This window comes from Geotrypetes seraphini, chromosome 10 (assembly GCF_902459505.1).
Source record: "Geotrypetes seraphini chromosome 10, aGeoSer1.1, whole genome shotgun sequence".
Lineage (NCBI taxonomy): Eukaryota > Metazoa > Chordata > Amphibia > Gymnophiona > Dermophiidae > Geotrypetes > Geotrypetes seraphini.
The window spans coordinates 66,597,571-66,616,405 of NC_047093.1; the positions used below are offsets into that span (position 1 = coordinate 66,597,571).

The window sequence follows — 18,835 nt, forward strand, 5'->3', positions numbered from 1 at the left end:
TACTTGGAGCAACAGTAAGAATTTTTAAGCAGAAGAGGATAATGATTAAAAACCACGAGGCTTCTGATAAGCATCTTTAAAGATTGGCTGCACTTATGAATTGTACCAGTTTTCACTATTCAAATTATTTGCTTTTTTTCTGTTTCAGCTACCTGTCAAATTTCCATCATCTTCTTTCACCCACCAGCTCTCCCATTCCCTGTCTCATTCCTTCCTGAACGTCCATTCCCTTTGATCTTTAATCTACTCCCCAATACCACATTTCTACTATCTGTAGTAACTATCTTCTCATTCGTTTCCTTGCCACCCCTCCTGGCCTCTCTAATGTGGTTCCACCATCCCCAGCATCTTCTTTCCTCTACCTTTGTAGCCCAGCATCTGCTCTTTCATTCTCCCCATCCTGGTAACCTGATCTCTCCCTCTCCCTTCTGTCTTCCCTTCTGCCTTCTCCCCCATGGTCCAGCATTTCTCTGTCTCACATTGTCTGGCATCTCTCCATCACTCCCTTCTGATCCTGGATCCATCTCCCACTTCCTTCCCTCTCACCTGCTGTGAATTTGAGGAAAACTGCTTTTTAAAAATTGTGCAAGGCAATCTGTATGTATAATTGTGTGCACTAACAAGATGGCATATTGCATGTAGGCTTTCCTGGTGGTAGAGAAAGAGTGGAGTTGTGGTTTGCATGCCAAGTTTATGAAATAAGTATACTGTTTTTCTGTGGTTACAATCAAAGTGGTTTACAAATTATATACAGGTACTTATTTTGTACCTGGGACAATGGAGGCTTAAGTGACTTGCCCAGCCTCACAGGAAGCTGCAGTGGGAATCATATCCAATTCCCCTGGTTTTCAGACCACTGCACTAACCATTAGCACTGGAGCTGTGGAGCACAATATAGTTTCTTTTTAATGTTTACATACTCAGAATATATGTGATTTATGTTTTCTTGTCAGATTGATGTCAGTAGAGGAAGAATTAAAGAAGGACCATGCTGAAATGCAAGCTGCAGTGGATTCCAAACAGAAGATTATTGATGCACAGGTAAAAAAAATATGCAAAAAAATTAATTTGTGTTTTTACAAACACATGAAAATTTCATGCATTTTATCATTATTTTCTTCTGAGGATTTATGGCCTCTTCTATCAAACTGTGCTAGCAGTTTTTAGCGCAGAGAGCCGCGCTGATTGGCCTGTGCTGCTCCCGACGCTCATAGGAACTCTGTGAGCATCGGGAGCAGCAAGGGCCATTCAGCGTGGCTCACCGCGCTATAAACTGCTAGCCCAGTTTGATAGAAGAGGCCCTCAGTGGCAAATTACTGAAAATAAAAAAACCTGGTAAAATCTTTAAAAATTAATGCAAAATTTCCAATGGGAAAATATTGCTCAGTTCAGGAAAATACAAGAAAAATCCATCTATAGGGACTTTTGTAAAAGGTTTTTATGTACAGTCAAAAAGTGATATTTAGCAAAATAAAAACTTGTCTTTTTGTGATTTTGGTAGGCATTAGATTTTTACTGGAAGTAATGACAAAAGCTATGTTAAATTAAATCCCAGCATGAAGCACTGCTATATTTTATTTTTCCAATATCTTGCAGATTCACTTTAAAGAAAAACATTGAATGTGCTTCAAAAAGTGGGAAATGTTAATATTTTAGAAATATATAATTGAGGGAGGTTAGAAGAGGAGAAATTGCTTGACCAGCTACCTCATTTTTAGGAATGGCCTCTTGGTTATTCAGTTGCTTGTGCGAAATTGCCCAGGTGCCCAAAGATTGTGGCTCTTATGTGGAAACTCACAGAGATTCTGCACCTTTTCTCTGTACTTTGCACTTCTATCAGATTCTTAGCACAACCCAGGTCACCATAACTCTAATGTGCCTTGCCTGATAATCTCCACAGGATCAGAGGCAGAATGAAAAGAGGGCTTGCCCAGGATTGAGATATAATGGTGAGGCAGTCTGGAAGACACTTGTGCTGTTGCAGCCCCTGCTGTTCTCGTTCAGTTTCCATCCAAGCTTTGTATATGCTCACTAAGGGGTTCTTTTACCAAAGTGCAGTAACTAGTTGCAGAAACTAGTGCAATACCTCTGTGATAAATGAAGGGAGCATGCACAGCATCACATTTACCGCAAAGGTCAGACACTTATTGGACCGCACTGCATGGAACAAGGTAGGGGGCACACAAAAATGAACTGTGGCTTTGGCAGCACACTCCCAGCCCTCCTTGCCCCATCTCCCTTTGAAGCTCCAATCCCTCCCCCAAAAGCTCCAATGCCATCCTTGTGTATAAACTCTGTTTCCCAAAGAAAGCCTCCTCTCTCCCAAAATTGCCCCTCCCTTACCACCCCAACCCCAGGGTGTCTGGTAGTCAGCGGTTTTGGACCAGGCTCGATGGTAAGTGCAGCTGTGTTATCAGCAGCTGTGACAGCTAGCATGAAGTAACAACACACATGCCAGTTGTTATAGCTAGCCACTTCCCTGACCCGCTCCTATCACACCCAGTTCCTGCTTCTACCTGCGTTAAGCAGCTAGCATGGTTTTTATACCATACTGCTCATTTTAACATGCAGCATAGAAAAAGAACTCCTAGATGACCTATTGAGAGATAATTCAGTATTGGACAGGCTCTATAATTGCTTGGATTACACTTTTACATAAATGGTTCTACAGTCAACTAGCCAACTAGTCAATAATTTGTAACAAAAGTATAATAAATTTCAGTATACACTGTACACTGTAATCCCCCCCCCCCACCTACACACACATAAAATTTCAGTTTCCTAGCACATCATTACCCAAAGTAATGGTTTACCAGTTTTAAATTCATAAAGCCTGCCACTTTGCATGCACCACACACTTCCGTATTTCTTACAGTATCTTAACCTTCATGCTTTACTGCAAACTGCAAGAGGCAAGAGACAGATTACAGGCAAGAATTAAAAGATAGACATCAGCAGTGGAGTAAGTCCTTTTCAGACAGGCTTAAAGTAACCTTTGGGTTTTCTGAATGATGTCATGACTTGTGCATGCAACGGGGAGAAAAAAAAAAGACAAGAATGGAGAAACTGATAGATTTTTTTTTGTTGGTTTGAGGGACTATCTTCCTTCATGCTCAGAGACAAGGTGAATGCTTTGTCCTTTCCTGCATGTACCATGAACTTTGTACATTAGATAAGAGGGAAGCAAGTCTAGAGCAGAAGTAAAAAGACTACAGAACAAATATTTGTTAATCAAGTTTTCTATTTCACCTTAACCTATTCAGTTCAAGGTTGGATTACATTACAAGAGGTTGGGTCAGTTACCCAGGAAGTTACAATGGATAGTTTAGTTTGACACGGACATTCAATAGAGTTGCTAGTTCAAGTAGATCAGTACAATTATTAATATAGTTAGGTCATAGTTACAAGTTTAAGTAGGCCATCATTGGCTCGTTGTTATGTCCCAGAGTTGCATTGGACAGTTTAGAAATGGGCTTTTACAATTACCATTTCAGTTACTTCCAGGTTGGCTCCCTGTCTTGTTACAGAAATGCTTTAAAAAGTTTTCTGAACCTGAAATAGGTGTCACAAGATCGTAATGTAAGGGGGTAGTTGGTTCCAACATTTTGCTAATTGATATTGGATGGATAAGGTAATTTGCCTGGTAGACTTTATATTGTAACCAACAAACAACAGTGGAGGTCTGAGAACGATGGTGTGCAATTTTATTCAGAAGAAACCAAAAGAAACTCTGTGGAGTGACGATGTTCCTTAAATTGACTTTATTTGAAAAATGTCAAAGTTCCAAAGGTGTAATAAATCATCCACATAAAATAAAATCATCCACATAAAAGTAAAATAATCCACATGAAAAAAACTTAAAGGACCTAGTCCACTAGGGACGCAGGACCCAAAACGGTCCATGTTTCAACAAAGAGTCTTCTTCAGGGGTCCCTGAGGGTCCTATAATGGTGAATACGTGGAAATGCTAATATGTGGTGAAAATCAGTCATAGAAGTACAGATGCACACTGCACACGCCAAATACGTGTGCAGTGATTTTTCGAGTGACTTTGAATCTTCAGTTTCTTAATTATATGAGAAATAGTGATCGTGAGTTATAAAGGCTCCTGAAGCAGGCCATAGAGGCCGAAACATGTGCTTGTTGAACCACCACACAAGACTATGATTTGTTGAATTAAATTGCATACCATCGTTCTCGAACCTCCACTGTTGTTTGTTGGTTCTGATTGTGTGTGTGTAGGTTTTTCTCCTGGTTTCTGCCTAGACTTTATATTGTTACATGCTGGGAATTTTAAATTGAAAAGATTTCTGGTGGAATATCTGTTGGAGGCACCCTGGAATAGTGTGGCCAACTCTGTTAGGTAGTCAGGGGCATTCCCTGTCAGGAACTTAAAGGAAGTTATACCTAATTTAAATTTGATCCTTGTGGTTATGGGCAGTCAATGTAGTTTTCATATAATAGCGCTGTAGATGTTCTGATTTCCATAGTCTGTACACGAGTCTTACTGCTGCATTTTGAACTAGTTGAAAATGTGATAGCAATGTTTTGGAACAAAGAACTACTACAACATTACAGTAGCCTAGTCGAGATGGATAGAATTAGGGATTGCACTAAAATTCAGAAAGCCTCTATTATGAAGTATTTTCTGATGGATCTTAGCTTTCTCATCACAAGAAAAGATTGTTTTTATTATTGATTGTATGTGGCTCTTCATGAATAGGTGGTTATGAATTACTACTCCTAAGATTCGGGATAATTCTAATGGAAAATTCATGCCATTTACTGTAAACCTTGGAGTGTAGCATGGGTCAGTTGAGGGTTCTAGCCAAAGGAATTTGGTTTTTTTCTTATTTAATTCAAGGCAGTGGGTCGAGGTCCAGTTTTCTATGATATGGACACATTTTTTGTCAGCGGTGAGGATGTTGGCTAATGCAGCCATTACAGGTAGCATGATCTAGCTTGGCTCCCAAGCATTACATTAGAAGGTTAAAAACTGATGGTGAAAGTGGGGATTCATGGGGGACCCCACTGGGAAGGTGCCAGTTGTCAGAAAGTACACCATACTTACATACTTCATAGTGCTGAGTGGTTAGGAAGCCTTGGAACCAGGAGAGGACTGGGCTGCTAAATCCAAAATCATTGAAGATCTCCCACATTTGATCAAAGTCTACTAGGTCAAATGCACTGCTTAGGTCAAACTGGATATGATTGTGCTGTGACCCTTGCTTAGTAGTTCTTTGCCATATGTTACTAGTACTGTGACCACCATCTCAGTGCTATGATTTTTTCCTGAATCTCAGTTATGAAAGGTGAAGGGTATTGAAAGTGTAGGTAGCATTCGTGTTGTTCTTTGACATTTTGTTCCATCATTTTGACCAATAGGGGCATGGAAGCTACTGGCCGATAGTTGGTCACATCAGAGTGGCTGAGTTTTGAGTTCTTGGGAATGGGCATTAATATAATTCCTCCTAATGATTTGGAAATAAAGGTCAGTTTTTAGGTGATAATTGAGCTATTGGGTTATTTTTCCTATGGTTGTTGGAGAGGCTGCTTTGATCAGGTAAGGTGGACAGAATTTGAAGCTGCAGTATGTTTTGGAGTATTTTAGGAAAAGCTGTTTTGTGTCTTTGAATTTAATCTTATCATTCCATGAGTTGTAGACAAACATGATTTACTGAGACAGAGTCAGCATGGGTTCAGCTGAGGGAAGTCTTGCCTCACCAATTTGCTTGACTTCTTTGAAAGTGTGAATAAACAAGTAGATAAAGGTGAGCTAGCTGATATACCACCTCTTCTACGAAACTGCGCTAGCAGTTTCTAGCACATACAGCCGCGCTAGAAACCGCTAGTGCAGTTTCGTAGAAGAGGGGGATAGTGTACCTAGATTTCCAGAAAGCTTTTGATAAAGCTCCTCATGAGAGGCTCCTGAGAAAATTAAAGAGTCATGGAATAGGAGGATTGTGGATGTGGATTAAGAATTGCTTATCGGAGAGAAAACAAAGGGTAGGGTTAAATGGCCATTTTTCTCAATGGAGGAGGGTAATAGTGGTGTGCCACAGGGATTTGTACTTGGACCAGTGCTATTTAACTTATTTATAAATGATCTGTAAATTGGAACTACAAGTGAAATAATTAAATTTGCAAATGATACTAAACTGTTCAAAGTTGTTAAAACACATGTGGACTGTGAAAAACTGCAGGAAGACCTTAGGAAATTGGAAGACTAGGCATCCAAATGGAAGATGAAATTTAAAGTGGACAAATGCAAAGTGATGCACATTGGAAAAAATAATCCAAATTATAGTTACCAGATGCTAGGGTCTACCTTGGGGGTCAGCACTCAAAAAAAAGATCTGGGAGTCATCATGAACAATCCGCTGAAACCTTCCACCCAGTGTGTGGTGGCGGCCAAAAAAGCAAACATGATGCTAGCAATTATTAGAAAAGAGATGGTAAACAAGACTAAGAATACTATTATAATAAGAACATAAGAATAGCCTTACTGGGTCAGACCAATTATCCATCAAGCCCAATAGTACGTCCTCACGGTGGCCAATCCAGGTTACTAGTACTTGGCAAAAACCCAAAGAGTAGCAACATTCCATGCTACTGATCCAGGGCAAGCCTCTGTATCGCTCAATACAGGTCACAGGTGACTTCACCTTGATTATTGCCTTCAGTTCTGGTCTTCTTAACTCAAAAAAGATATAGCAGCACTAGGAAAGTTTCAAAGAAGAGCGACCAAGATGATAAAGGGGATGGAACTCCTTTTGTATGAGGAAAGACTAAAAAGGTTAGGGCTCTTCAGCTTGGAAAAGAGACAGCTGAGGGGAGATATGATTGAAATCTAATCTAATCTTCCATTTGTGAGACATAAACCTATTCAAGCTCAAGGCGACAGATCAAAGAGGAAGGGGAAAGTAGTAGGGGAAGGGGGCATAGAGAAGCAAGAGGAGGGACCTAGAAGTAGGGGGTGCTATACAGAAACTGAAACAGTTAATTGTCAAAGAGGTGAGTCTACAAAATCCTGAGTGGAGTAGAACGGGTACAAGTGGATCAATTTTTTTACTACATCAAATTTACAAAGACTAGGGGACACTCAATGAAGTTACAAAGTAATACTTTTCAAACCAATAGGAAATATTTTTTCACCCAGAGAATAGTTAAGCTGTGGAAAGCATTGCCAGAGGATATGGTAAGAGCAGTTAATGTAGCTGGATTGGTGGCATGGAATGCTGCTACTATTTGGGTTTTTGCCAGGTATGTGTGACCTGGATTGGCTTCCGTGAGGATGGGATATTGGGCTAGATGAACCATTGTTCTGATCCAATAATTCTGTTCTTATGTTCATTTGTGATCTTGTTCATGTTAGTTATTAGGTTATCTAACATTGAGAACAGTTTGTTGATTTTAAGATTTTCTTCTGTGCTCATCTGTTTAGAATAGCACTCTTTCTTCTTTAGCGTCAGTTGTGAGTTTCTGGCACCACTTGGTCTTGTTTCTGGGGAGGGTGTTTATGCCAGTAGTGCTCATCTTGTCAGCAAGCTCTCTTTAGGGACATAAGTGCTGTGTTGAACCACTTCTCTGATGATATTTGGATTCTATTGCTGCATTTGAGTGGGGCTAGTTTGTTTAGGATTTGTTCATTGGCCATTTTCCAATGGTCCAAGAGTTATCTATTTCATTCTAGAATGATTCAGGGGCTATTATGTTTCTATAATAAGAGGCTACAGGTTTGGTTACTGATATCTTTTTCCAGAATATGGTGAATTCTAGGAGTAGATGGTCTGACCAAGGTACTTTGGATAGGGAATTAAATTCTAGGTAGCTTGTGCCTTTTGCTGAAATGGAGGCGGTGAATAGATCTAACTGCTGGCCCTTTTCACGTGTGGATTGTTGAAACAAGGGTTTCAGGTCTAGCTCATTTAAGAGGTCAAGGAATTTCAGGGGTTGAGAATTTGAGGTTGAGTCTAAGTGGATGTTGAGGTCTCCTATCATGAAAGTGGAGTCATATTGTACCGTGGTTCTTGATATGAAGTCTGAGAACTATGGTTCAGCTTCTAGCCATTTTCCAGGAGGGATGTACAATAGTATACAGCAGATGGGGTGTTGGGAAGAGTCTCTGTTTATTTCTACCATTAGTAGTTCTAGTGAGGTGAGAGTTACAGATTCCATGATTTTATTTATTTATTTATTTATTCGATATTTTAGCCTGTCCTCCCAAAAGAGCCCAGAACGGGTTACAATGAATATATTGGTGCATTAAAATTATAAGTAAGATAGGTACTTAGGAAATTCCCTTACTGTCCCGAAGGCTCACAATCTAACTAAAGTACCAGGAAAAATGACAATTAGAAGAGTAATAAAGAAAGAAAATAGAGATAGAGGAGAAAAATAAGAAAATAAACATACTAATAAGATTACAATGATCTAAAGGAATTTGAAAGGTTAAAAAGAGGGGAGATAAGAATAGATACAGAGGGAGAACCGTTGAAGCAATAGAATTCTGGGGAAATTTAAATGAAATTTGAATGATAAAATAAAACAAAATAAGTGGTAAAACAATAAGTGAGATTAAAAAATATATCATAAACTAAAAAGAAGTGAAAATATAATCAAAACAGTCAAAACTGAAGTCCAGCTTGAACAGGCCCCCGAGCCAACCGTTGGTCCGATGGCCGGACTGCAGCCCTCCTCCGTCGGCTCTCCCCTGCTGGAATGGGGGAGGAGCGAAGACAGTGTTGGGTGCCCCGCTGGAACAGGCCCCCGAGCCGACCGTTGGTCCGATGGCCCCACTGCAGCCCTCCTCCGTCGGCTCTCCCCTGCTGGAATGGGGGAGGAGCGAAGACAGTGTAGGGTGCCCCACTGGAACGGGCCCCTGAGCCGACCATTGGTCCGATGGCCGGACTGCAGCCCTCCTCCGTCGGCTCTCCCCTGCTGGAATGGGGGAGGAGTGAAGACAGTGTCGGGTGCCCCGCTGGAACGGGCCCCCGAGCCGACCGTTGGTCCGATGGCCGGACTGCAGCCCTCCTCCGTTGGCTCTCCCCTGCTGGAATGGTGTTAGATGGTGTTACAGGATTTGGTTTTGGTCTTTTACTTTTCCCATCTGTAGCAAATACAGTATCCAATGTAAGTTTGATGTGAAAAGATGATTTGTGCAGTATCACCAGACCCCCACCTCTGCAACCAGTTCTCGATAGATGGGTGATTTTGTAATCTGGGGTCATCTTGTAATTCATCAAGCAGATCTTTTATAATTTCAGTCTTGTTGACCACTGATCTTGCATTAACATATTCATATAGGGTTGAGGTGAGTGTGACTTCATTAGTGTAGTAATAATAATAATAATAATAATAACTTTATTTTTTCTATACCGCCATAATCTTGCGACTTCTAGGTGATTTACAGTGAAAGAAAGCTGTACAATCAGCGAATTACAAGGCGAGATCAGGTAGGGAGTCACTGAGTAATCAGTGTTTACAGATTACAAATAGGTTACAGTATAATCTTAAGCATTTTACATCAAAGGGGCTGGATGGTCAGCGAATTACACAATACAGGTGAGGAAGACATTGAATAGTCAAAAGAGGAACAGAATATATTTGTGAAGAATACATTTGTGAAGAAGTGTAGTATCAACATAAAGAGAAAGGTTTTAGGATGGGGGGGGGGGGCGTTGTCTGGCTGGGTAATAAATCTATTGAATAGAGCGGTCTTGATTTCTTTCCGAAAGGCGCCATAGGTCTGCCTGGCTTTGTCGGTGAAATTGCCTACCTAGGTTTGCTGTCTGGCAGCTTGAAACTTAAAAGTTCTATCCAGAAAGGTTCTGTATTTGCAACCTATGATCTTCGGGTAGGCAAAGAGGTTGCGATTTCTGGTTGTCCTTGTGGGGGTGTAAGTGGTTGGGATTCTTATTAGGTTGTCTGGGTTTGGTTTAGTGATGTATTGTGGCGTGGTTTTCAGTGTCTGGGTGATCCAACCAACATTGGGATTACCTATTGCATGTGGTTGGTGCAGTTTATCGTAGGGTGACTCCATGATGGGACTCTGTGTTCTGAGGGGTTATCTGATCTGCTATTGGGACAGGTAGAGTAGACTTTGATTTGTCTAGTGCTGATCAGTAGGCAGAGAATTGTTATACCAACTCATTTTGGTTAGTTCACTGTAGACAATAGATTGGGTGGGTGTTGTAGATGTATTTGAGTGAATTCACATTCAGAGATTAGTGCCCTATAGCAGGTAAGTTTGGTGAGGTGCTGTAATTGTATCTGAGTTGGCTTACGCTCAAAGGTTGGTTCCCTATAGCTTGTAGATGTGATTGATTGCTATAATTGTGTCTGAGCAAGTGCTGCGAGTGACATCAGCATTGGGGAGGCTTCCCCAACATCCTCCTTGCTTCCCGGTGCCCTGGAGGATGGTTGTCGAGGGCGTGCGAGTGACATCAACATCAGGGGACAGAGCAATTCTCCTAAACCAGTCTCAACTGTCTCTGTGCCTCTGTCGCTTTTTGGACCATTTCAGTGGTTTGGGGGCTTCAATGGGCAGTGGATGTGAGGGTAATATAGCTCTTGTTTTCAGTTTGGATTTCAGTTGCTTTTGTGAACTCTGCAAAGAACTGCACAAAGAAGCATACTGAGAAGTGCACCTTTGGCATGTGCCTTAAGCAGTAGCAGGAGTTTGGGGTGGGGGCGGAGCAACTCTTCCACACTAGCCCAACTCAATCCCTTCCTCTGCCAATACTAGTTTCCGGTGGGGCAGCTCCTTGTGGCAGTGGATCTGCCCTGTGTTCGTCTTCCCTCCTCTGCTGATGCTGGATCCTGGTGGGGCAGTTCCCAGTGGCAATAAAGCTGCCCTGTATGGGTGAGGGGCTGCTCAGATGTCGCTCCTGCTTCCCAGTGGGAAGGGCAATTCCACTGACTCTCCGGATGTGCTTGAAAGAAGTTTAAAAATACAATTATTTCTGACTTATCTGATTGCTTTGGACTAAGGTAGGCAGAGCTGGTGAAAGGCACTTAACTGCCCTCTGGAATGTCATCAGAAGAGAATGCTTTCTACAGGTTTTCAAATGTTGGTTTTTCAAAGTTTCACAAACTTTAGCTTTCTTGTTAAATGTTTTGAGATAGTTTCTTGAAAAGAGATAAATAGTTTTTAGGGTCCAGCATCTAATATCTAACAAGGCATTTCTGTTCACTGGAGATTAAATCAGAACAAATGACTGTATAATCACTCCTATTTACGGTAAGTGCCTATATACCTAAATTAGCTCTCTTTCCATACACTCTGTATCTGCTGACAAAACATTTTGTAATATTTATCTATCAGTGGTGATTATAAATTATTCCACATCCTGTGGGTGTGCTTCCTTTGTGGGAGGAAAAATAAACACTGCATATTTTAAGCAATATTATGTTTAAGGAGTAAACCCACTAGATTTGTTATTACTGACTGACTAATAGAATTAATAGCTTGGAGTGCTAATCTTAAAGGTTAAACTGCAACACAAGTCCCCTCCCCCCAAAAAAGAGAATACAAATAAACTCAAGATGGTGGCTGCTTTGAGCCACAATCACCACCTCTCTGCTGCAATGAATCCTCTTTTTGTTTACATCTGCTTTGCTTTTTTCCTCAATGGATAAAAGGAAGAGTAAGATGCACAATTTACCCTGTTAGTTCACCGGGACAGTCCTGTTATTGGACCGACCATCCCGTTGTCCCGAGCCACCGCTTCGGGACGCCGAAATGTCCTGTTTTCAGGTACAGCATCCTGAAGCTGTGCACGGGGACAAGGGGATGGTCGGTCCAGCGCCAAACCCCCGCAGTGTTCTCCGCGCCCTAATCCTGGTGCTGCTGTCTCGGGCTGACTCCAGCATTCAAATTGAGCCCATGCTCTGGGGCTCTAACGTGTGCATGCCGGCTTCCCTACTCTTCCCTCTGAAACCGTAAGTTACGTCCCGGAGGGGAGGAGAAGAGAAGGGAAGCCGGCACGCACACATTCGAGCCTAGGAGCAGGAGTTCACTACAGGCAGCGACGGAGGGAAGCTAAGGGAGACAGCTTACAACTTGCTTCGGGCCTTCCTCGCTGCTGGGTCCTGCCTACTTTCTGTTTCTGTGAAGGCAGGACCCGGCAACGAGGAAGGCCCGAAGCAAGGAAGAGCAGCAAGTTATAAGCGACTCTTCCGTTGGGAGGGATGGGAAGAGAAATGATGCTGCTGCACCCAAGGGGGGAGGGGGGAATAGAAAAGCTGCTGCTGCTGCTGTACCCAAGGGGGGAGAGGGGAAGAGAAAAGCTGCTGCTGCTGCACCCAATTGGGGAGGGGATAGGGGAAGAGAAGTGCTGCTGCTGCACCCAATTGGGGAGGGGATAGGAGAAGGGAAGTGCTGTTGCTGCATCCAATTGGGGAGAGAGAGGGGAGAAGGAAGACCAGGGAAGGGAGAGGAGAGGAAAGAGATGCCAGTACCATGGGAGGGAAGGAATGGAAAGGAGCTACCAGACCATGGAGGGGGGGAAAGATGTCAAGGTATATGGAGGGAGGGGGGAGGAGACAAATGCCAGACCAGGAGGAAGGAAGGAGAGAAAGGAAGAAGAGATGACAGATAATGGAGTGGGAGGGGGAGATGGAAAGAGAGGAGAGAGATGTGAAGGATATAGAGATGCCAGACCATGGGGTGGAGTGGGAAGGAAGGAAAGGAGAAGAGAGAGATGCCAGAGCATAGGGGAGGGGGTAGAGACAAAGGCTGGAAGGCAGTGAGGGGGGTCTTAGGAAGAAAGCACCGATGACACTAAGGATGTAGGAAGGGGCACTAAAGACATAGGAAGGAGGCACTGAGGGCACTAAGGACACAGGAAGGGGCACTAAGGACACAGGAAGGGGCACTAAGGACATAGGAAGGAAGGAGGGAGGGAATAGAAAAGGACAACTGTTGGGCCGGAGTGCAAATGAAATGAAAGAAAGGATGCACAGTCAGAAGGAAACGCAACAAGGGACTCATGAAATCACCAGACAGCAAAGGTAGGAAAAATGATTTTATTTTCAATTTAGTTATCAAAATGTGTCTGTTTTGAGAATTTATATCTGTACTATATTTGTCTATTTTTCTATAGTTACTGAGGTGACATTGCATATTTTAAAGTCATCGGCCTTGACATCTTTGAAAACCCCTCAAATATAAATGATAATTAACATTTTCTCTGCGTATAGTATGCTTTGTGGTTTTTAAAAAATTTTATGGTTACCATTATGAATTAATAAGATATGTGTACATGAAAAATGAATGGAAGAAATTGGAATCGGAGCTGGAGCGGGGCTAGGGTGGGATTTGGGGTGTGGCTAGGGCAGGGTTCGGGGCGGGACTGAATATTAATAGATGTCCCATTTTGATGAAAAAAATAAATGGTCACGTTAGTTAGACTGCTGTTAGTTTGTTACACAAAATGGCTTGGTACGTGTTAAAAATGGCCCTGAAGCAGTGGACATAAATTGAGCTCCACGAAACGCTGGCCATGTTGGTATCTTTTCGATACACAAGCACTGTTTAAGCTAAGTACTTTTTCTATTACTAAAGTGTTTAGTGATAGCTAAACCGGATTTGCTTGAAATTTCTGTCAGCCCAGTCTCAATCGAATGAAACTAGATGAAAGAGTGTAGACATATTGAAAAAAAAGACATTAGCAAAAATGATAAAAAGATATTTATTTACATGATATCAATAAGAATATCTACTTTTAGTATATTTATTATAGATAGAATACACGCATAAAAATAGGAAGAAGGCCAATGATTGGAGTCAGGGAGCAGCACAACCACGCCGAATATCCCAGTCTGTGAATACGACTGTGCGTGGGCTCCGTTACTGAGGCCTCTTCCTACACACACATTTTCTAGTATATAAGTGATATACACTTTTTCATATACAGTGGTGCCTCACACAACGAACTTAATTCGTTCCAGGAGCAAGTTTGTTATGCGAAAAGTTCGTTATGTGAAACGCGTTTTCCCATAACAATACATGTTAAAAAAAATAATTCGTTCTGTAGCATAAAATATGCTAAGATGACATAAAAAAAGATAAATTTATCTTGTTAGAGCTGTTAGCATGATATAGAGGGGATATATGTGAAGGGGAGGGGAGACAGGGGTTTTGTTGATCCTTGCTGTGTATTATAATCACCCCCCACATACTCCCCAGTACCTTTTTTAATTCCTCCCATCTTTCCCAGCCAGTGGCGTACAGGCCAGAAGCGCAGAGATCAGGAGCAATTCCTCTGCACGCCTGTGTGGGCCCATGCCGATCTCCGAATGGCTGCAGTTAGTTCTTGTGAGTCCCGCGAGAGCTGGCTGCAGTTAGTTCTTGTGAGTCCCGCGAGAGCTGACTGCAGCCATTCAGAGATCAGCGCAGGCCCAGGCAGTAGCACAGAAGGCTTGCTCTTGATCTCTGTCTGCGCTTCTGGCTGGGAAATTTGCTAGACCACCAGTTCGAGTGAGCGGGTGAGAAAGTTGCAGCAGTGGTGGCTTTTTTAAAAAAATATGTGGCGGCGGGGGGAGGTTTAAAAATATGCGGTGGCGGCGGGGGGAGGTTTAAAAATATGCGGTGGCGGCGGGGGGAGGTTTAAAAATATGCGGTGGCGGCGGGGGGAGGTTTAAAAATATGCGGTGGCGGCGGCAGGGGGGTTTAAAATATGTAGCGCCGAGAGAGGGCAGTTAAGGATGCAGCTCGGGCGACTTCGTTGTGTGAAACGAAGTTCGTTGTGGGAAGCAAGACCTGAAGTTCGTTGTGCGCAGCGTTCGCTGTGCGAGGCGTCCGTTATGCGAGGCACCACTGTATATGGGAATATTGTGAGTATTAATATTTTGTGATAACCTTTCCCATTAGGGGACTGTATTTTAGTGTAGCACGTTAGTTATATACCATCTAAGGAGAGAGTGTGGCACAGTGGTTAAAAGCTACATCCTGAGGTTGTAGGTTCAAACCCACTCTGCTCCTTGTGACCTTGGGCATGTCACTTAATCCCCCCATTGCCCCAGGTACATTAGATAGATTGTGAGCCTGCCAGGACATACAGGTGAAAAATGCTTGAGTACCTGAATAAATTCAAGTAAACTATTCTAAGCTCCCTTGGGAGAACGGTATAGAAAATTGAATGAATGAATAAATCTACCCATCAAGTCAGCAGACTGATGGACTGGTTTCTCATCAGTGGAGGAATGGAAAGGTCAAGGGTCATAGATTTGTAAACCACCTTTCTGTTGCGCAACCAACTTGGTTTACATTTTTTTTGTTATATGCAGGTGCTTTCTCTGTTTATAGTGGGACCACAATCTAAGTTTTTGTACCTGGGGCAATGGAAGGTTACATGACTTGCCCACAAGTTCCCCAGCCTTTCTTTTTTTTAGTTTTTATTAATCTTTATTGATTTTCAAACTTTGACGGTGCCATACAATTATTTTAGATATAAACACTACAAAGAAGGCACCTTAAATACACAATTAATACATAAAACAGTAATTTCCCCCTCCTCATAACTTGTTATATTAATTAATCTTTATTCATTTTTAAAGCTCCCAGTATGTGTAACATATAATACAATCATTTATACTTAAATCACACTTAATATAGCATCAAATTCTAAACTATATTGAATAAACCCTCTCCTTGTATCCTATAGTTATTCATAAGTAAAAGAAATCATAAAATGTTCCCATCCCCCACCCCACCCTGGACGTATATGAAGCAAAGGGGAAAAAATTAATTTTTATTCTATACAATACTTTCAATCTTTGCAATACAGTGGAACCTTGGTTTACGAGCATTATTCGTTCCAGAAGCATGCTCGTAAACCAAAATACTCGTATATCAAAGTGAGTTCCCCCATAGGAAATAATGGATACTCGCTTTGATACATTCCCAACCCCCCCCCCCGAGGCCAGTGGCGCTTCCCCCCCCCCCTCTGCTCGCAAAGGCCCTCCCCCCCTTGTGTGAACCGGCACCCCCCCCCCCGCCCGAACAACTTGAACTTGCCGTTGCCGCTAGAAGATCTTCCTGCCTCTGCCGGGCCTTGAGCATGCATCTGCGCATGCTCAAGGCCTTCTAATTCTCCCTCTCACCGAGATTCTGAGCGAGAGAGAGAATTAGAAGGCCTTGAGCATGCGCAGATGCATGCTCAAGGCCCGGCAGAGGCAGGAAGATCTAGCGGCACTGGCACATCCTGTGGGTTGCGTGCCGGTGCCAGATGGGGGGGGTAAGTTCAAGTTGTTCGGGCAGGGTGTGCCGGTTCGAGTGGGGGGGGAGCGATGCCAGTTATCCGGGGGGGGGGGGGCTCGCAAATCGAATCAACACTCGGTTTGCGAGACAAGTTTTGCGAGAATGTTTTGCTCATCTTGCAAAACACTCGCAAACTGGGTTACTCACAAACCGAGGTTTGACTGTATTTTGTTAATGGCTCCCAAATAACATGAAATTTTTAAAATTCTATAAAAGGTGCCCAGCCTTTCAATGCACTGCGCTAACCCTTAAGCTGAAAGGTCATTTGAACACACAAAGTCAGAGGCGTGAAGAAAGTACAACAGGTTTATTTACAGCATGCCGGACTCTTATGCAGTGAGCAGCCTGCTTACAAGAGTGCCAGAAACAGGAAATGCACAGACTTTTATGCCCTTTTCACAAACTAATATATGCAAAATTTACAACTTCTCATTTGTTACTTCTATAACTTTTTTACAATTATTATTGGTCCTAAGCCAGCACTTGTGATAGGTTCAGGGATACAACTTATAGTCTTATAGGAAGCTAGTTCATTGACCTGCTTATCTAAGCCTTGCAGTTCTAACTGTTACATGTTCAGGAGGGCAGGGTACATCATGGCTCAAACTCTTATCTATTTAGCTTACAATGTGGTAAGGCAGGGACATACATTTCAAGCAGATGATGTCAGCAGATTGTACACTGTTTCCAGCTATGTAGGCCAGAGCAGTATTTCAAACAACAGTTAACCATTTCATGACCCTACAAAGCTACTCCTAGCATTAGAATGAATCTCCATGTTGAGAAATTATGGGAAAAGCTGAGCATTGCTCCCACTTGATCCTGAATTAGGTGTCACAAACCACTGACAGGCTAGTGATGCTGTTCGATCCCGTTGGTGCTACTCCTGGAGCAGGACTCGATCTGGAAAACTTCAGATGGAAGCCATTGCAGTGGCAGGAGTATAGCTGATTATCAGGGAGTCAGATAAGGTATTTGGCAGGTGTGTGTTGGGGGGTGGGGGTCAGGAAGAGTCCAATAAGTCACTTTTCATGCTTAAACTTCCTTTGAATTCCTAATTTTAGCAGATAAAGTTATCAAAGGAGGTTTAAGCATGAAAAGTGACTTATTCAGCTTTCCAAACCCCCCTGACACTTTGCTTGACTTTAGCATTCTCAGACTTTGTGAAAAGATAATGAGCACACAAAGGTACTTGCAACTTTAATAATTGACATTAGGGGTCTTTTACTGAAGCACACTATTTTTGCACTTAGCCTCAGAACCAATGAACATGTGCACCCAACTTTAATCTTAGCATGGAAAGTTACATGCACAAGTTATAGAATAAGGTCAGTTACATGCATAAATTAATTTAATAATAAGCTGATAACTGGTGTTAATGGAGCAATAAAAAGCTACAATTGGCCTTAACTGGCACTGATTATTACCAATTAGCTGTTAATAGTGCAACTGCCATTAGTTGGTATTCTATAACATGTGCATGCAAATTCTATCGCGTCACCTCTAGGGGTGTGGTCATGGTAGGCCATGGATGAGTCAGGGGCATGCCTAGCAGTGTTCCCTCTAAGCGGGCGGGTGTTGTGAGCAAACTTTTTTCACTGTGAGCTAAAAATATCGGGCGCCAGCAAGTTATGAGCCAAATAAATATGTTGCTTTCTACCACAGAACTTCCTTACGTTTGTATGGAATCTATCCCCTTTCAACTTTAGAGAGTGCCCTCTCGTTCTCCCTGCCTTAGCTACTAAGTCTATTCCCTTCAGTACCTTGAATGTTTCTATCATGTCCCCTCTCAATCTCCTCTGCTCAAGGGAGAAGAGGCCCAGTTTCTCTAATCTTTCGCTGTACGGCAACTCCTCCAGCCCCTTAACCATTTTAGTTGCTCTTCTCTGGATCCTTTCGAGTAGTACCGTGTCCTTCTTAAAGTACCAGTGCTGGACGCAGTACTCCAGGTGAGGGCGTACCATGGCCCGGTACAGCAGCATGATAACCTTCTCTGTCTCTTCAGTCCAGCATCTGCCCCTTCCATTCACTGTCTGTCTTTCCCTGCCATCTCTCCTCCTGCCCCCCCCCCACCCCCCAATTTGGTCTAGCATCCATCATCTTCCTTCTGTTCCCCTCATGGTCTGGCATCTCTATCCTTCCCTCCCCCCTGTGGTTTTTAGCATATCTCTCTTCTCATTTCCTCCACTCAGATCTGATCATTCTCTGCTCTCTCTTCCCTTTTCTTCTCTGGTCTTCCTTCTCTATTTTCTGCCTCCATCTAAATTAAATTCTTTCTTACTATTTAGTCCCGTTTCCCTCTTTTCACTGTGTCTACACACAGCTTGTCACCCCTTTCCCTCACCCCTCCATTATCTTACTATTTTCTTCCCCCTTTATTTATCTCCTCCTTCCATCCAGTATGTGTTCTTTCCCCACTTCCATTCAGCATCTGCTCTCCCTTCTCAACTGACATCCATCTGCCTTCTGCTCTCTCTCCCTTCTTCTCACTTCCATCATCTGTCCCCTTCTCTCTCTCTCTCATCTCCTCCATTCCATCATCTGCCCCTTCTCTCTCTCTCTCCCCCCCCC

At 42.7% G+C, this 18,835-nt stretch overlaps 1 protein-coding gene across 33 annotated transcripts in view; it reads left to right on the forward strand.

Annotated features, from left to right (window-relative positions):
• Window positions 1-18,835, forward strand: part of DAB2IP (DAB2 interacting protein) — an 898,952-nt gene that overhangs the window by 866,610 nt on the left and 13,507 nt on the right. For all 33 annotated transcript variants that reach the window (XR_004540860.1, XM_033960821.1, XM_033960835.1 and 30 more), the window contains one exon: window positions 954-1,041. Coding sequence is in view for 32 of the 33 variants with exons in the window: in XM_033960821.1 (XP_033816712.1) it covers window positions 954-1,041 (88 nt within the window). In the remaining variant the exon portion in view is untranslated. The remainder of the gene's footprint in view (window positions 1-953; window positions 1,042-18,835) is intronic.